This window comes from Tursiops truncatus, chromosome 6 (genome assembly GCF_011762595.2).
Source record: "Tursiops truncatus isolate mTurTru1 chromosome 6, mTurTru1.mat.Y, whole genome shotgun sequence".
In the NCBI taxonomy this organism is placed as follows: Eukaryota; Metazoa; Chordata; class Mammalia; order Artiodactyla; family Delphinidae; genus Tursiops; species Tursiops truncatus.
In genome coordinates this window covers 95,257,156-95,274,943 of record NC_047039.1, presented here as the reverse complement: position 1 = coordinate 95,274,943, position 17,788 = coordinate 95,257,156, and the positions used below count along the sequence as shown (strand labels likewise).

General features: G+C 44.5%; 1 protein-coding gene across 6 annotated transcripts in view; it reads right to left on the bottom strand.

Moving 5' to 3' along the window:
* The window catches only part of RGS3 (regulator of G protein signaling 3), a 162,178-nt gene that overhangs the window by 134,581 nt on the left and 9,809 nt on the right, over positions 1 to 17,788 (bottom strand). For 5 of the 6 annotated variants that reach the window (XM_073806449.1, XM_073806445.1, XM_073806450.1 and 2 more), the window contains exons 6-12: positions 17,616 to 17,682; positions 16,705 to 16,859; positions 15,880 to 16,030; positions 15,443 to 15,503; positions 15,113 to 15,171; positions 14,581 to 14,668; positions 12,289 to 12,368 (exon numbers count right to left, since the gene is read on the bottom strand). In XM_073806449.1, the coding sequence (XP_073662550.1) occupies positions 12,289 to 12,368; positions 14,581 to 14,668; positions 15,113 to 15,171; positions 15,443 to 15,503; positions 15,880 to 16,030; positions 16,705 to 16,859; positions 17,616 to 17,682 (661 nt within the window). The remainder of the gene's footprint in view (positions 1 to 12,288; positions 12,369 to 14,580; positions 14,669 to 15,112; positions 15,172 to 15,442; positions 15,504 to 15,879; positions 16,031 to 16,704; positions 16,860 to 17,615; positions 17,683 to 17,788) is intronic. The other variant, XM_073806446.1, reaches the window with a different exon arrangement.

The window sequence follows — 17,788 nt, the reverse complement described above, 5'->3', positions numbered from 1 at the left end:
ACCGCGATAAGAAGCCCGCACACCACAACGAAGAGTAGCCCCCGCTCGCCACAACTAGAGAAAGCCCGCATGCAGCAACAAAGACCGAACACAGCCAAAAATAAATAATAAATAAATAATTTTTTTTAAAAAATGGATTGGGAAGGTGGAGGGGTGGCATGAGGGTTGGAATCCAAAAGTGCTGTTAGGTGAAGTTTTTACCAGTGGCCCAGGTTAAAAAATACACTAGTGTAGTAGCAGTAGGGATGGAAAAAGGTAGAATCAACAGGACTTGGTGGTTGATTGGAAGGTAAAAGGCAAGAAATCCTGGCTTGAGAAATTAGCTATTCAGAAGTGACCTTTACAGAGATGGAGAACATGAGAGGAAGGGCTGGACTGAGGGGAGACTTGATGAGCTCACCTCTGAGCCTGCTAAGGTTGAGTTATTTACTTGCTGTCCAACTGAATATGTCAAGTGAACTGTTGAATACACTGGACATAAGTACAGGAAAAAATACTTAGGCTAAAATATAGATTTAGGAATTCCCAGTGAAGCCATGGCATGGACAAAAGATACCAAATAGAATGTTTAATGTGAGAAGAAGGCTCAGGAAAGAACCAAGAAGAATACCAACAGAAAAGACAGGTAGAGGAAGAAAGGCTACAAAGGGAGAAGGAAAGCCAGGCAATGTATTAAGAAAGAGACAATAGTCAACAATCTCAAACACTGTCGAGAGGTCAAGGAGGTTAATGACTGAGAAGTGTCCATTGGATTTAGCAACAAGACAATCATTATTGACCTTCCATCCCAGAATAAAATGCTGGGAGGCAACAGCTCCACATGAATGAAACTGTACCAAATTCACTCCAAAAGGAAAAATACCCTGGGCTCAAAGCCAGAGAATATTCTTGGGTCAGGTTTTTTTCTTGTCCTAAATTTAACCAGCTGGAATGTTTTGTTAAGTGGTATTTTTTTCACCCTTGAAATGAAGGATTTGCCTTTTAAAAGTATGTCTGCAATTAATCTTCAAGGTAAAACACAGTATCTTGGGTTAGTGGTTCTCTACAGGAGCAGGTGCTGGTTGCTGTAAATACCACTGAGAAACTTCAATTTGCCTCAGCTATAGAAGCCTTTGGTGACCTAAATACACAAATAGCGTCTAAGTGGGAACCAAGAAAAAAAAAAACTCAAGATTTCAAGTAAGCTGAGAGATATTGTTTCAAAATAGAAGAGAACAAAACCTTCACTGCCAGAGGAACGTGAAATAGTTAGTTGAGTCCAATGATAAGGGCCAAAGACTTGACAGAAAAGCAGAGTCACCTGTCTCTTCTAGAATGGCTCAGTTTCCTTGTAGTTATATTGGAAGCCCTTTTAGCCTCTTCAATAAGCACCCGTTTTCCTGACCTGATAACAAGCAGCTTGGCTTGGCATAGTCAAGGGCTCCAGAGGCCCTCAAAAAGTTTTCCAAACTTAAAAAACAATATAGGGGCTTCCCTGGTGGCGCAGTGGTTGAGAGTCCGCCTGCCGATGCAGGGGACACGGGTTCGTGCCCCGGTCTGGGAAGATTCCACATGCCGTGGAGCGGCTAGGCCCGTTAGCCATGGCCGCTGAGCCTGCGCGTCCGGAGCCTGTGCTCCACAATGGGAGAGGCCACAACAGTGAGAGGCCCACGTATCAAAAAAAAAAAAAAAAAAAAAAAAAACAATATAAACTTCTGCCTCCTGCCAAGATGGAGTAACATCTTGGGACTGGACCAATCCAGGGACTGGATTTTCCCTCTCACCTGAAACAACTAAAAGACTGGACAAAATATATGAATCAACAGTTTTCAAGATACTGGACATCAAGCAACAAAGGGCGGTGATCCCTGGGAAACAAAACCAGCAAGGTGAGCCGTACGACTGCTGCAGCTCCTTGCCTGGAGAGACCAACTCCAAGTCCTCAAGGCAGCTAGAGTTCACAGGATAGAGCATCAGAGAGGAAAGAGCTGCACAGAGAGCTTCAAAGATCTGCAGAGGGTCTCCCTTCAAATCTTCAACTAAGTGCTAATGAGCTCATAGGTGTCAGGAAAGTACCTTGAGGCTGGGGAAGGAACCACCAAAAAGAACTAGTGGGAATAATCTTTCCCAGGCTCTCACAGGACCAGGATTAGCTCTTATTCTCATCAGCCAGAGTGGAAAGACCTTCTAATTCATGGGGCATTGGGTAGGTACTCAGAAGGGTTTTACCCCAGTTGTGGGGAATAATTAGCCCTAGACTAAATGATGCTCTGTTCTCATCTAAAAAACCCTAAAAGCAAGACCCAAAAAGATCAAAAGCTTTCTAAGTAACCAGTGACAAAGAGAAAAATCTTGAAAGCAGCAAAAAACCACATTATATACAGAGAAACAAAGAAAAGAATGACATTGGACTTACCCAAAATATGTACCTGAAGACAGTGAAGCAACAACTTTAAAGAAAAAAACTGTCAACCTAGAATTCTATACCCAGCAAAAACATCTTTTAAAAATGAAGGCGAAAATAAAGATGTTCTCAGACTTACAAAAGCTGATTGAATTCATCATCGACAAACCTGCACTACAAGAGGTGCTAAAGTCTTTCAGGCAGGAGGAAAACAATATCATATGGAAAGCTTGATCTACAAAAGGAATGAAGAGAACACCAGAAATGGTAACTATATGGGCACATATAAAAGAGGGTTTTTTCCTATTATTTAATTCTCTTTAAAAGAACACTATAGATGGACCTAGAGACTGTCATACAGAGTGAAGTAAGTCAGAAAGAGAAAAACAAATACCGTATGCTAACACATATATATGGAATCTAAAAAAAAAAAAAAAAGGTTCTGAAGAACCTGGGGCAGGACAGGAATAAAGACACAGACGTAGAGAATGGACTTGAGGACACGGGGAGGGGGAAGGGTAAGCTGGGACGAAGCGAGAGAGTGGCATTGACATATATATACTACCAAATGTAGAACAGGTAGCTAGTGGGAAGCAGCCACATAGCACAGGGAGATCAGCTCGGTGCTTTGTGTCCACCTAGAGCGGTGGGATAGGGAGGGTGGGAGGGAGGAGATATGGGGGTATATGTACAGCTGATTCAATTTGTTATACAGCAGAAACTAACACACCATTGTAAAGCAATTATACTCCAACAAAGATGTTTAAAAAAGTAAATAAAGTGAATCAAAACCGTTACTGTTCTCATGCTGCAAAAAATAAAGAATTTTTTAAAAATTAAAAATTAAAAAAATAAAAGAACTAGGATAATAAATGATTAAAACTAAAAAAAACACCCAGAGGGCTTCCCTGGTAGCACAGTGGTTAAGAATCCATCTGCCAATGCAGGGGACAAGGGTTCGAGCCCTGGTCCAGGAAGATCCCATATGCCGCGGAGCAACTGGGCCCATGCACCACAGCTACTGAGTCTGCACTCTAGAGCCCACATGCCACAACTACTGAGCCCACGCTCCTAGAGCCTGTGCTCCACAACGAGAGGCCACGGCAATGAGAAGCCCGCGCACCGCAACAAAGAGTAGCCCCGCTCGGCGCAACGAGAGAAAGCCTGCACACAGCGATGAAGACCCAATGCAGCCAAAAATAAAATTAAATTAAATTTAAAAAAACACCCAGAGCTCCCTGCGTCCTGGAATAAATTGTTACATGTTGCCTTGTCTAAATTCTGATGAGGTAACTGCAAGAAGCAAACTCCAGGGAAGCTATTAGCAACTTAGCTTTTGCAGTCAGGTGGGAATGTGGATTCTACTTATGGAAGAAAATAATATGGATGTATTTAGTATAAAATGCAACAACCACAGCTGAGATCTGTGGCTCAGATGGATGACACTCAAGCTTGAATATAAAGCTTATGTAGACCAAAGCCTTTTTCTGGATCAATGTAAGGTGATGATGAACTGTCTTCCAGTGGACAGTAGCAGATCATACAGGGACAGAGGTCATGGCATCTAGAGATCCCAAACATTCTCCAAGAGAATTTCCTTGGGAACTAGGGAATATATCTAGGTTGGTTTTACTGGAACTGTAACTGAGAGCAGTGGCATGTATTCCTTTTGCTTCCAGATTCTTACCAATCACCTTGGACGCCTTTTTCTGCTCCCACCACTTACTGAAACTGTTCACTCAGAGGTCATCACTGACTTCCATATTCTGAATATCATTTGCCTCTTCTCAGTCCTCATCCCCCTTGCCTTAGTTTTCCTCCCACTTCTCTGAAAATTCCTCTATTTTATGGCTCTTCCTGCCTCCTAGTGAGAGTATGCTACCCAGTTGTGCCCTTCAGTCTCCCTCCTTCCTCAACATTCTCCCCCTCTGAGATCTCATCCACTCCTACTTTTACTCTCAGCTACCTGTTCTGATGATGACTCCTGGATCGCTCTGCAACGCCAGGGCCCAGGGCCACCTCTGCTTTGACACACGAACCAAAAATCTCCTTCCTCTCCGCACCCGCCCTCCCCCCAACAGCTCACCTAGACTGTAGCCCTAATTGTCTGCTTTCGTATCTTTCTACCCAGCTAACTGTGAACAATTCTAATGCAGCGGCTGAGATGTGTCTTCTTAGTAGCTGCTACTGCCCAGCCTAGTCTGGCACACATTTTAAAAAGGCAAATCTTGCCAGGGAATTCAGATCTAAATTGGCATATAAAGTATAGACTGTGAATAGTCAAAATTACCCTCAAATAAGCCTTTAGTCACCCATAAAATGCACATTGTATTGTGAATCAAAAGGGGAACAGAAAATTCACCTTCTCTGTCTTGCACTCCCTCCGGGATGTATTTTCACTGAGTGCAGAGCCAGAACAGCCCCCGCCAGCTGCATGATAGTCTGTCACTCCCTCACACTTGTGCTCCATGTTTGAGCCCCGCACACTGCCTGAATTTCTGTAAGTGAAAAGCACAGATAGCCAGGACTCCACTGAAAGGTTTGATGAATGAATTCCTTTATCTTCCCTTAAACTGGTTCTTCCTTTTAACTTCACAATTTCTGATGACAGCACCTCACTGTCAGGCTGAAAATTCAACTCGTCCCTCTCCCTCACTCTTTCTTTCCACTTTCCAGCTTCTTAATTCTTCCTCTGCACAACTTCCCTTTGTCTCCATTCTTACTGCCACATACATGATCCAGGCCCTGGTCACCTCCCATCTTGACTTCTATGACAGCCTCCTACGACACAGAGCTGGTCTCGCTCCAATTCTTGTTTCACTGCCATTGGATTAACATTTTCTAAAGCACTAATTTAGTTCTATCACTCCTCTGTGCAAAAGCCCTCAGTGTTATCAGATAGAGTCCACTCTCTCCAGGCTGGCATTCAAGGCCCTAAACTATCTAGTCACAAGTTATCTCCAGTCCTACATTCCACTCTTCCCAGACAGGAACGCTACACCCCTTGCCTATCCCCCAAACTTTTCCCACTTCCCTCTACCTAAAGGCCACCTCCACAAACATCTCCACTTGCCAAAACTTAATTCAGCCTCAGATGGGAGTACCCAAAGTACCCCTTCCTTCTTACCACTATAGCTCCTTCTTTGTACCACTCAGCTCACACTGCTACATTAAATGTACCCCAGTGGAGGAGATATGTCACTGTGTTTTTTATTCATTCACTCATTCAGCATATGTTATTGAGCATTTACAATGTGCCAGGCAGTCAACCCGGTGGTAAAGATACGCAGTGAAGACAGATGCCAGTCATAGAACTGAGAGTCTGGCAGTGGAGGGTGGCAACGGATGAGCTGTGAGGAAAGGGTATGAGAGGAAAGAGGAAAGAGCGGAACCTCACCACGACAGTGCTCACAAAAAGCTCCCCAAAATAATAACACACAAGCTGAGATCTAAAGAATGAGTAGAAAGTCGCCAGGCAGAAGGAGGAAGAAAAGAATTTGATAGGTTAAAGGAAGAGTATGGGGGAAGAAAAAGTCTGAAGGTAAGAGAGGACAGGGCTTAATAAAAGAACCAAAAGAAAATATCTGACTGTAGCGCACAGAAGGAGGTGAGAGTTGAGGGAATTGGGGCTACCGAAAACAAGTAGGGCCCAACCAGGTCACAGCCCTATCTTGTAAGGCTCGTAAAACAAGCAAAAGAGGTTGGGTTTGACCCTGAGGGCAAGGAAGAGTTTTTTTGTTTGGTAGGTTTTTTTTTTTATTATTTTATTTATTTATTTATTTTTGGCTGCTTTGGGTCCTCTTGCTGCACGCAGGCTTTCTCTAGTTGTGGCGAGCGGGGGATACTCTTTGTTGCAGTGCGTGGGCTTCTCATTGTGGTGTCTTCTCTTGTTGCGGAGCATAGGCTCTAGGTGCGTGGGCTTCAGTAGTTGTGGCACGCAGGCTCATTAGTTGTGGTGCATGGGCTTAGTTGCTCCACAGCATGTAGGATCTTCCCGGACAAGGGATTGAATCCATGTCCCCTGCATTGGCAGGCGGATTCTTAACAACTGTGCCACCAGGGAAGTCCCCAAGGGAGAGTTTTAAGGAAAGGAGTAACATGACCATATTTGCACATTGGAAAGACGGGAGAATGAATGGGAGCAGGGGTTGATGCAGTGACCCAGATGAAAGAAGATGGAGGCCTGGACTAGGGTAAGAGCAGAAGGAACAGAGAGGAGCATAAATTTGGATTCTATAGCTAATAGGATTTGGTGATTCCCTGAACTCAAAGGGGCCATGATAGGAAAAGGTCAGAGATGATCACACAGCCTAGACCAGTGCTTTGCACATAATAGGTGCTCAATTAATATTTGTGGACTGAATGAATGAACAATAAATAAATTACTGAATGAACAACTGTACCAATGAATGAGAGGCAGAGAAGAGTAAGTTATTTTTGGAGATCCTTTCCAAGGCAGAGCCATCATTAGAAGTAATACAGATGCAAGAAAAAAATCCAAATTTGTTGGTTTACACCGTCCCTATATTAAGCAGGGGAAATCTCATCAAGATAAATTTAGGAGACACAAAGCAATATAAGCGTCTCAGATAGCCTTTGATGCTTCTACCTGCCCAAATGCTGCCTCCCTGAGTCTCTGCCCAGCTGATGATCTGTCAGGACCATCAATAGCCCCCAACTTCCCCAAATCCTAGGCCTCTGTGCATGTTCCAGAATTTTCCACACTCTTGAAATTGTTCTTCTAATGAGAATCTAAATTGTTCAAAGGCTGATTCATTCATTCATTCATTCATTTACTGAGTGCCTACTACATGCTGGAGCTATAAGTTGGGGCTATAAGCATGACACAACAGACACAGCCCAATCCCTCCAGGAGCTTCCAGTCCCCTTGAGCACTTAAATTAGATCACTTATGTAAAGGGTGAAATGTAGCTTTTCCTCCATTTACTCATAAAGAAGTCTCTTTGGCTGTGTATACAGACGCTCTCAGAAACAACCAGAGGCCTCCAGTCTTAGAAGAATATCATTTTCATAATGTAATATCACCACCTAGTGGTCTCAAACAACTTTACCATTTGCTCCAGTGAAACTTCTAGCTATATTCCTATGAATGACTCCCCACCATCTCTCCAGAACATTTCCTTTCTCTATCAGGATAATCTAGGGGTGGATCCTCTAACATATAATAAGTACTTAATATTTTTAAAATAAATGTATAAACAGAAGAGCAAATTAATTTCATACCTTAGTACCTTATAGCAATTGAAAATTTATAATTTTTTTCTCCCACATTCTTCTGGATTCCAAAGAACCTCTAATCATTTTCATCTAAAAGCAAGAGGCATTTCTGTCCTTAATTTAGCGAGCAATTCCTTTAGGCACATTTGAATACACTGATTTTTTTAAGGGTCACTGCCACGGTGAATGAAAACCCTGACTCCCTCCCTCCAAAGGGAGCTTTCTGTAATCCAAAAACAATGAAGAACAGAGTCTGTTACCCCAGATGTCAGGACCAATAGCAAAACAAAAGACAGCTGGCTCTGCAAGGATGAGAGTGTGGGCACAGAATGTCTGAAGATGCTTTCACTGACTCTGCTTCTGCACACAGGTCAAACTGGGCCAGGTGTCATTGGGAAGTATGCTCAGAAAACCAAGGCGAGCAAATAAAGTGGCCTATCCCTAGTAGAGATCACACAGAAAGTAGAAAATAAAAACAACAACAACAACAACAAAACAGAATCTAGTTTCTTAGGAACAAAAGTCTCGCCAGACAGTACTCAAACAGACCAAGTCTTAAGTCCTCCTGTCTGCTCAAGTGCGTAGAGCAGATCTCCAAGCGATTCTGGCTGGAGCCTCCTGGCTATTAGGCCTCGATTCTCCTGACTCCTATGGCACAGATGGTGGGGAAACGGCAGTTAGCAACAGTTACCTGGCTCCTTCTCTCTCAGAACATTGGGAGGCTGAAACAAAGGGTTCATGAGGGCTCCTCCCCATCAGTCGATTCTTTTCTACAGGGCCTCATCCTTCCTTTCAGATTAAGATTGTCAGCTGTGCATAAAGAGAGGGAATCAGAGAGGCATCAGAACACAGTGGAAGAGACAAGGACTCAGGTTCTAAGCCCAACCCCCTTCACTTGCTGGCCTTTGATTTCTGGCAAATTACTTAACCTCTCCAGCAAGGCCACCAGGTACTGTTGTGCAGTGGACCAACACTAGGGGTGTTGGTGTTGCTCAAATTGTAATCACCGTAGATTTGTATATTCATTGAAATAATTTTTAGCAGGTAGTAGTAAAGTGTCTTAAAGGGTCCCTTTTTTCTAATTCACCCAAAGGCTCCAAAGGGGCTATCATCAGCCCTTTATTCTGAGCCTGAGTTTCTTAAACTATAAAACAGAGACAATCCACACCTACCTATAGAGTTGGCCAGAGAACCAATAAAAATAGTGAGTATAAAGTGCCTTGAAAACTGTAATGTGGTATGTAGATGATATTTCCCTAAATTCTGTTTATGATTATCCAAATTTGAGGGACTGGCATAACAAAGATGAAACAAGTTTCAGCCTACAATATTTTTTCTCTCTTTGAAAATAGAAGCAAAGGCCAGTATTCAGATAGCAAATATCTTCTCACTCAAAATATGTCATGATTCAAAAGGTAACTCTGGGGCTTCCCTGATGGCGCAGTGGTTGAGAGTCTGCCTGCCGATGCAGGGGACGCGGGTTCGTGCCCCGGTCCGGGAGGATCCCACGTGCCGCGGAGCGGCTGGGCCCGTGAGCCATGGCCGCTGAGCCTGCGCGTCCGGAGCCTGTGCTCCGCAACGGGAGAGGTCACAACAGTGAGAGGCCCACGTACCGCAAAAAACAAACAAAAAAAACAGGTAACTCTGTACTAATCATCACAACTTAAACGAATGTTCCAATTTCTGAGAGTAAATTTACTATAGTTAGACCTTCTCTAAGTCTTCAGATAAAATGAGCAAATTAAAGCTAAGCCCTGCCCATCCTCAACCCCACTAGTGACCATTGGAAATCCAGTTTGCTCAGAAGGACAGGTCTAAGGGTAGGCTAAGGAGAAGTGGAAAAAGTTGTAAATTTTTAAGTTAGCCCACAGGAGTCATTCTGCAATGTAATGTACATTTGAGAAATAATTATTTTCAGAAAAACAGCCTATATAATGCCTCTTGGATTCCTTTCATCACGAAGATTCAGCTAAATATGGTTCAGTCTAGTAACACAAATGATGTCATATAATTTTGATTTGGCTTGGAAAAGATGAAGAATGGACAGGCAGCAGTTTTAGCTTTCTAATTTGGTCTGTTTTGAGACAATGTTAAAAAAAGGTAGAACATTTAACCTGCCTTTCTTGTACGAACTGTACGTAGGGTAACCAATAATTGATGAGGGGTAAGTTCCTCTTTACAAAAAGTTCACAGGCCCAGTCCAGAATTCCACTTCTTGCCTCACAGTGCAAGGAGCTCCACAAACAGCTCTCCAGTGAAACTAATGAAAATTATTTTAATTTATTTAAGTCTCTGGAAATGGCTCTAAGTGCACACAACAAATGAAGAAACACTTGTTCAAGAAAATCTACAAAACCTCGGTAAGAACTGCAAGAGTCTACGGTATGTGACCCTAGGCCCACTCCCCCGTCCTTTCCCCCCACTTCAGTGGGACAACTCGACTCCAGACTGCTGCGCCCAAGGATGCAGGGCTCCCTCACTCCCTAGTTCCAAGTCAGAGGGCTACTTTCCAGGAGGAACAGAATGTCATCATTTCTCATCCTGCCCCTAGCTACCTGTCGCTGAGACTAAGTTCTGTGAGTACAGCCCATAGGCAGAGTCTCTCTTCTTCCACCCAGACCCTAACTGTGGGAGGGAAGCTCTACCTTGGGTAGAGCTGCTGAGAATACTGGGGCCCCAACTGCCCTTACCTCAACTCATGGGGCATGGAGCCCAGGCTTTTATTACCCAAATCTAAGGCCACAACAGTGAGATGCCCACGTACCACAAAAAAAAAAAAAAAAAAAGGTAACTCTGTACTAATCATCACGACTTAAATCCTGAGTTTCCTTATATTATTCTCTTTTACGTAATTTTGAAATTTTTCTGTACTAAAAAGTTTAAGGACAAAAACATTTTTAGAAATCCTTCCAAAAACCAAGTACAAGCAACCCTGAGACTCTGAAATTCTGCGTCTTTATGAACATCACTGAAATTTTCCCATAGACTCAGTACTTAGGAACTGGATCCTTAGACTCTTTTAGGTGAATATGAGTCCTCTACCACACAAAGAATACTACACATACCACACAGCACAATGAATGTTATTTGATAATGATGCAGATGCCATCCTCAAAATAAACCATTTCCAGGGAATAAGAGGAAAAGCAACACAGTAGGGGTTCCCAGAGGCCAAATTCATCTTCCTGTAACTAGAAACTTTTCAGTTTCAGAGAGGAGATAAAAGTGACCCAGAAACAGAGAAATGAGTCTTTTGATAAGCAGCAGTTGTATTTAATCACTAAAATTATCCTGGCCCTAATGGAAGAGAAAGAGTCTAAGTTAGAAAGGGGTGGGGCTTTTTCTCCCTCGCTTATTTTAGAAGCAAGTAGAAGTGAATGAAGCAAACAGAATCCCTAAGGTCAGACCCCGGTAGAGGCTCCAGGAAGTAGAAGTCCCCTCTCCTTCCGGCCCTTATGTCCAAGGTCACTGTCCTCAGGAATCCAAGCATCCTGCTCTGGAATAAGGCTGCCCCATGATGCCTTCCGCCTATGCCTCCAGAGACTCTTCACTCTGTGCCCCAGAGGGTTGGTTCTCCTCATCCTCTTCATCAGTGTCCCGAAGAATCCTCAGCAGTTTGAGCTCAGGGTTCCAGCTGTTCTAGAAGTACTGTTTGGGGTCCTCTCTTGGGCTTCCAGCAAAATCTCCATCTGAGTCCTGATGTCCTTGTTAGCGCATTCTATTGTGGATAATTCAGGACCTAAAAAAAGACCCAGCCATTAATCGCACCTGTAGCCTTCTCCCAACTAACTGTGAAAAATCAAGAGACAAAGGAAGGGCTGGAATGTCTTTAGGACCCTTCTGAACCATCCTGGTCAGCACAGGTTCAGCTCTCCCTGTCCTCAGTCACTTACTAAGGTTCCTCCACCCTAGTATCTTACTCTGCCTACCAGGGAAGGAATCCAGGTTTTTCTTAGTGCAGTCCATCTGTGGTCTCTCTGTGGAATCCTGAAATTCATACGTGTAAGGAAACTTGAATCAGGACTTTAGGAAACAAAGGGCTTTTCTAAAAGATGCTTTTCTTGGAGAAATTAATATCTAAGACAGAACAAAATGCCGCCTCCTGAGACTGAAGAGAGAAGCTCGTGCCACGCATTCTTTGACCTCCAGGCTGACCAGATGAAGCCAGAGCCCAGTTTCCCCCATTTCCAGCTGTCAGCTAAGGGTAGATTGCCTCCAAAGGTGGATTCCAAGAATTCCTCCCGTTCCTGTATGCACATGCTGTTCTTTCCATCAAGAGATGGAGTTGATTTCCTCTCCTCTTGAATCTGGACTAGATTTGTGATTTTTTTGACAAATAAAATGTGGCAGAAGTGATACTGTTCCAGTTCCAGGCCCATCCCTAGGAAAGTGCTTTCATGAGATTACTATGCTGTCAAGAAGCCCAAACTAGCCACATGGAGAGGCCTCATAGAAGAGAACTAAGACAGTTTGGCCAAGAGCCCCAACCCAGCCTCCAGCTGAATGCCGCTGCATGAGTGACCTTAAGCAAGACCAGAAAAACTGTCCGGTCAACCCACAAAACCATGAGAAATAGCAAACCAATATGGTTCTGCTTTGGGGTGGCTTGTTATACAGTGACAGACAACTGAAACAGGCCTAGCAGAATGGCCCTCAGACACTCTCACCTGTTTCGAAGTGGGGCCTTCTATCTTCATCTGCTGCTGCTGTTTTTTGTCACTTTCCCGACCTGGTAGAGTTCTGTGACCTAGTGACCACAAAATCAATGCAATTCTCTTCTTATTGGTATTTCATATCCCATTGTTGGACTTCTAGTTGATCCCTAGTCTACAGGTGACTCCCCATCCAGGACAATACAGAACCTTAGAGGCAGGTAAAAGGGAGTTAAGCCCTCTGAGTTCTACGTGTGATTCTGTTGACCTGGGACTGTGACCACACCTATTACAGAATTAGCGATTAAGATAAAGTCTGTATTGAAATATCCAGGATTCCTCCATGAAACCTAAGGGGCAGGTGCCTGTACATCATAGTAGCAAAAGAACCTCTAAGTCTACCTTTTCAGTCTATGAATACTGCTCTTACTTTCTTGTGCCATCCCTATGTACCTATATTGGCTTCTGAAAATGAACATCCTCCCTCCAAAAAAAACTCTAGATCTATGATTCTTTTGTATCAGATGTTTCCCCAACTAGTCCCTAAATGCACTTATTCTTTCCTTTCTCAGTTTCCCTTGCTTTAAATGAACATCTTCCAATCTGCCAGCAGAGGTATGATGGTAAAGGGAACGCTAATCAAGGGCCTCCCTTGCTCGGCACTTGTGTTGGCTCCCTAACAGCACTAGCCCTCACCTTAGCCACGCACTGGAAGCACTGGGGCATTCTAAAAACCACCGAGGCCTGGATACTAACACCAGAAACTCTGATTTGACAGGTCTGGGGTGCAGCCTGGGTTTTAGGTTTTTAAAAGCTCCTCAATTGATTTCAGGGCACCGTTAAGGTAGAGCATCACCGACGATAAAGATCAAACATCTCAGCAGGCTCTTCGGCCTGATTTACCTCTCTCCCTTAAACACCTGACCCCACAGCCACGTCAGACTGCTCAATGCTCCTCCCTGCAGCCATGCTCCTCCAAGATGCCTTTACCCAGCCTATTCCTGTTTCCAGGAATTCTCGTCCATACTGGGAAAACTCTCACACATATTCAAGATCCAACGCAAGAATAACCTCAGGACTTCCCTGGCAGTCCAGTGGTTAAGACTCCATGCTCCTAGGGCAGGGGGCACGGGTTCGATCCCTGGTTGGGGAACTAAGATCCTGCATGCCACATGGTGCAGCTTAAAAATTTTTTACAAAAAGAAACCAAAAATCATCTCTTTCATGAGGCCTTTCTCAGATCAAGGAAGACAAGCCACTGCTCTAAGAACACAATTCAAAGGGCCCCCAGTCATCCAAGCAAAGCTGCTCCTATTAGAGGCACCAGGAAGAGGAACAGAGGCACCAGAATGAAACTCGGGGGACTGGTTATCACCCTGGATGCAGGGCTAACCTTGGACAAGTACCTCTGCCCCAGTTCTGTCTACCTCCCATGTGAAGGTCAGGAGCCTTCTTAGATCTTCATGTTAGAAGACACTTTAGGTATCAGAGAGCTCAGTGGGATGGGAGATAAACCAAGAACAGCATCCTTCTCAGGAAACATCTCACCCGAGCCCTCAGTGCCCCAGGGTTGCAGAGTGAATTCTGATGATTAAACAGTTATTTTCACATTACAGACAGCAATGTCCAGTCTATTTAGGGCAGAAAAATCTTCCAAGGTTTAGGGGGATTCTTTCTCCCTCCCTCCCATTCTGCACTCAAGCTGAGAAAAGTCAGAGGGACCAGGGCAAGTATATCCTTCAGCTCAGACATGATAAGAACTCCAAAAAGGGGAATCTCTTATCTCTGGCATGAACACCATAGGAAAAGGATCGCCTGTCAAGAATTAGCCCCTGCCTGCTGGATGGGCTGGATAGTGTGAGCCTCCTGAGACTTTAACCTATGGCTGAGAAGCGGCTGACTCTGCTTGCTTAGAACTCTCACGGCCCTCTGGTGAGGGACCCTGGCTCTTCCCTGCCTTACTGGCCATGGGCCCTCAGGGCTCTTCTCTTCAATAACCTGGGCTAGCTCTTCATCCTCAAACCGCTGCCTTTACTAAAGTAGGACCTGAGGGGAAAGTGACTCTGACTCATGTTCATGGTCATCTCTCAAATCCCCATGTGAAGCAGACACCTGGACCAGCTCGCTTGCTTAGTAAATATTTGATGGAAGGATGATACATGGTAGACCAGCCAAACCAAAGCATTCCAAGGGGAATTCCGAGTGCCTGATAAAGGCAGGTCCTCAAATGATAAACGTGTTCAGCTTTTCCTGTCCTCAGCTAGGTCCTGGGATTCTGTCACTCCCAAACCCATACATTCTCCTTACCACAGCATGGGTCATAAACCATGGCACCTGAACGTTTATGCGAGGCGTTGTGGCTCCCTGGTTCACTCTTGGATTTCTTTTTAGCCTCCTGAAACCAACATGAGGGGAAACTGAATTAGGATTTTTGGAAGTGAAGAAACCTTTTCAAAAGGGGTTTAAAGGGGGCTTCCCTGGTGGCGCAGTGGTTGGGAGTCTGCCTGCCGATGCAGGGGACACGGGTTCGTGCCCCGGTCCGGGAAGATCCCACATGCCGTGGAGCGGCTAGGCCCGTGAGCTATGGCCGCTGAGCCTGCGCGTCCGGAGCCTGTGCTCCACAACGGGAGAGGCCTCAACAGTGAGAGGCCCACGTACCGCCGGAAAAAAAAGGGTTTAAAGGAAGGAAGTTAGTATCTATAACCATACAGGAACTTTGCATCTACAACCAGCAGACACCAGGGAGAATCCCATCTCTCATACATCCCTTCCTGCTCCAGGCATCACCCACTTGCTCAAATCCTAGCAGGTCCTGGGGGTCCCCTCGCTGCCACTCTACCTGTTTCCCAGTAGCTGTCTTCACCTTCCTCTGCTGCTGCCACTGCTGCTTCCTGTAACCTGGTGACCAGAGAGCCAGCTCAATCCTCTTCTCCCTGACAGCTCCCACCCTTCCGTGGGGCTGCTTGCTGTGCTCTGCTACCCAATGGTGACACTCTCTCTCTGGTCAGGACCAAGCCGGGAGTGGGTGCTTTTTGAAGCTGCAGTTTTCTGAGTTCTACATGTGACCCTATAAGACTGTGGCCACAAACATGGGACCAAGATCAAGTATAAGAAATGTGGGCTGATGGCGAATGGTACCTGGAGATCTAGCAGCACGAGAAAAACCTACCTTCTGTTGTCAGGTTGTAATATAGTTTCTTCAAATGTTCAGGGTATCTCAATGCTGGTCTCTAGAGAAAAAAAAAAGAAGAAAATCTCTACTGTAGGTCTTTCCCTTTCCCAAAATGTATCCCCAAATGCATTCATCCAACTAGTCAACAAACATTTTTTGAGAAGCCAATGTGTGCAGCATTGTACCAGGGGCTCTGGAGAGGGGAAAGTTGTGGAAAGCAAAATGCAGAAGAAATAGAGAACGCTGCTCTCCTAAAACCTTTCCCTGTACATTTGCTTTCACCTACATACAGCCCAGCCCTTCTATGGGGCCTGGATCCAGAGTGGAAGGATAGAAGAGAAAGAAGAAATAGAATGTTAACTCCTCCAGCCTTGAGGAGAGATGAGTTTGGACTTGCATACAGACTTCTTCCTCTGAGGTTCCCTAGCTCTTACTTGCTGGGTGAGGCAGCGTACAGATAAATGCATCTTAGCAGAAATGGCACTGTAAGTTCGGCTCTTTTCCAGGGGAGGTTTCTTTTTCATCAGGGCCAACTGTGTCTGCATCTCCAGATAAGGTATGGTTTTCCCTTTATCCAGCAAGAGGCTGCAAGGAACAGAGACAGCAGAAAGTCAGCAACAGCTCTTCTTGGCTGAGGAGAAAGAGATGAAAAGGCTCCAAATGTGAAGACATGTCCACTCTGGGCCTTAAAAGGCTGTACCAACAGGTGCTCATTCGGTAATGGCTTTGAGATGCAAGTATGATAATTGTAGCTGAATGGATTAAGTGTTTACTATATGTCAGGCTCATGTGTTTTATACCTCTGAATCGTTACCACACCCTAAGGACAGGTATTATTATTCTCATTTTTCAAATGAGGAAAATGAAGACGAAAGATGCTAACTAAATAGTCAAAATTCACAAAGGCGGTAAATTTCAATACAAAATTCAAAGGTTGTCTCGCTCCAAACCACATATCCATTCTGCCTCCCACTTACCCGTAACTCATCTACAGAAAGAAGAGCATGTCTACCTCCTGGTGGAGGTTTAAATGAGAGAAGATACACAGTGTGCACAGGGCCTGGCAGATGTAAGTGTACTTAATAAATGGGGGTGATTACTGTCATCACTGCACACTGATAAGTCCAAGAACTCAGTGACCAAGTAGGGTGGCAGTTTTCTCCCCTCCCTCCTCAGAAAGAGCACACTGCTTAGACCCTTCTCAGCTTCTGAAAAAAAGAAGATGCTCTGGTTCTCCCACAGGCTTACATGGTACTTACTCCTTCAGTAGATCCTGAGGTAACATGTCATACTGCTTCCATAAAGGTACACGTTCTGAACTTAGTTCTTCAAACAAGTGTACTGGGGAGGGAGGAGGCACAATCATCCCTGGAAGTCCCAACTGTGCTTCTGTGTCCCGAGATGACTTGTGTTTCTGGAAGAGAAATGATGGAAAGAACTTGCTGAAGCACTCTCTTCAATGCCACTTTGTCCCATTAGCATTCCAGCTTCCCAGTACAACGGTGCCATGGGAAACTCTTGTTTCCAGACCTACTCCAGCATCCTCACCTCCTCTACGCTACCAGACCCACCACATTTTTCCCAATCTGGCTCTTCAATCCTACTGTTGAATTCAGAAAATACGAGGATTAGCTGTTTTGTGTCATTTTTCCCCCAAAAAGTTCTGAACAAATACTTATTGGCCAACTATGTGCCAGGCATAGGGCTAGGGCTGGGGATTCAGCAACAAACAAAATGGGCCAAGACACTATTCTCCTGGACACAGCAACCTGCCAGCTCTGTGACTTACCCCAGGCTACATTTACCCAATAAATGGCAGAATTAGAATTAGAAGCACAGGTCCATTATAACTTCTAGTCTGTTGAAATTCTATTCCCATCACAATGAAAATTAGCTTTTAATCAACCAAAAATTCCCTCTGAATACCCAACAGTTCCTCCTAACATCTCTTCAAGGTGTTCTTTTACCTTCCTACAAGGAGGAGGTAGGGGGAAAGAGTCTCGGAGTAGAAGATGGTTTGGTAATTATTCCTTCCTTAAGAGGGGTTTTCTTTGGCAGATTTTGTTCATTTAAAGAGAGAATGGGGGGATGGGGAAGATACCTGAAAGGAAAACAAAAATAAACTCTGCGGAGTAATATCATGAAGGTTTGGCCAAAACAGCAAACTTACCCCTGTAGATTTCTTTCTTTTCATCTCCCCATCCTGGCTGCGAATAATATGCTTCTTCTCAGCTGGACTTGAAATAAGAATAACCACAACTTATTCCCAGACATCTTACACAGAAACATCAGGGATATGTATGAATGATGAGCATGAAGATTTCCATCCTCCATCCAGTACTC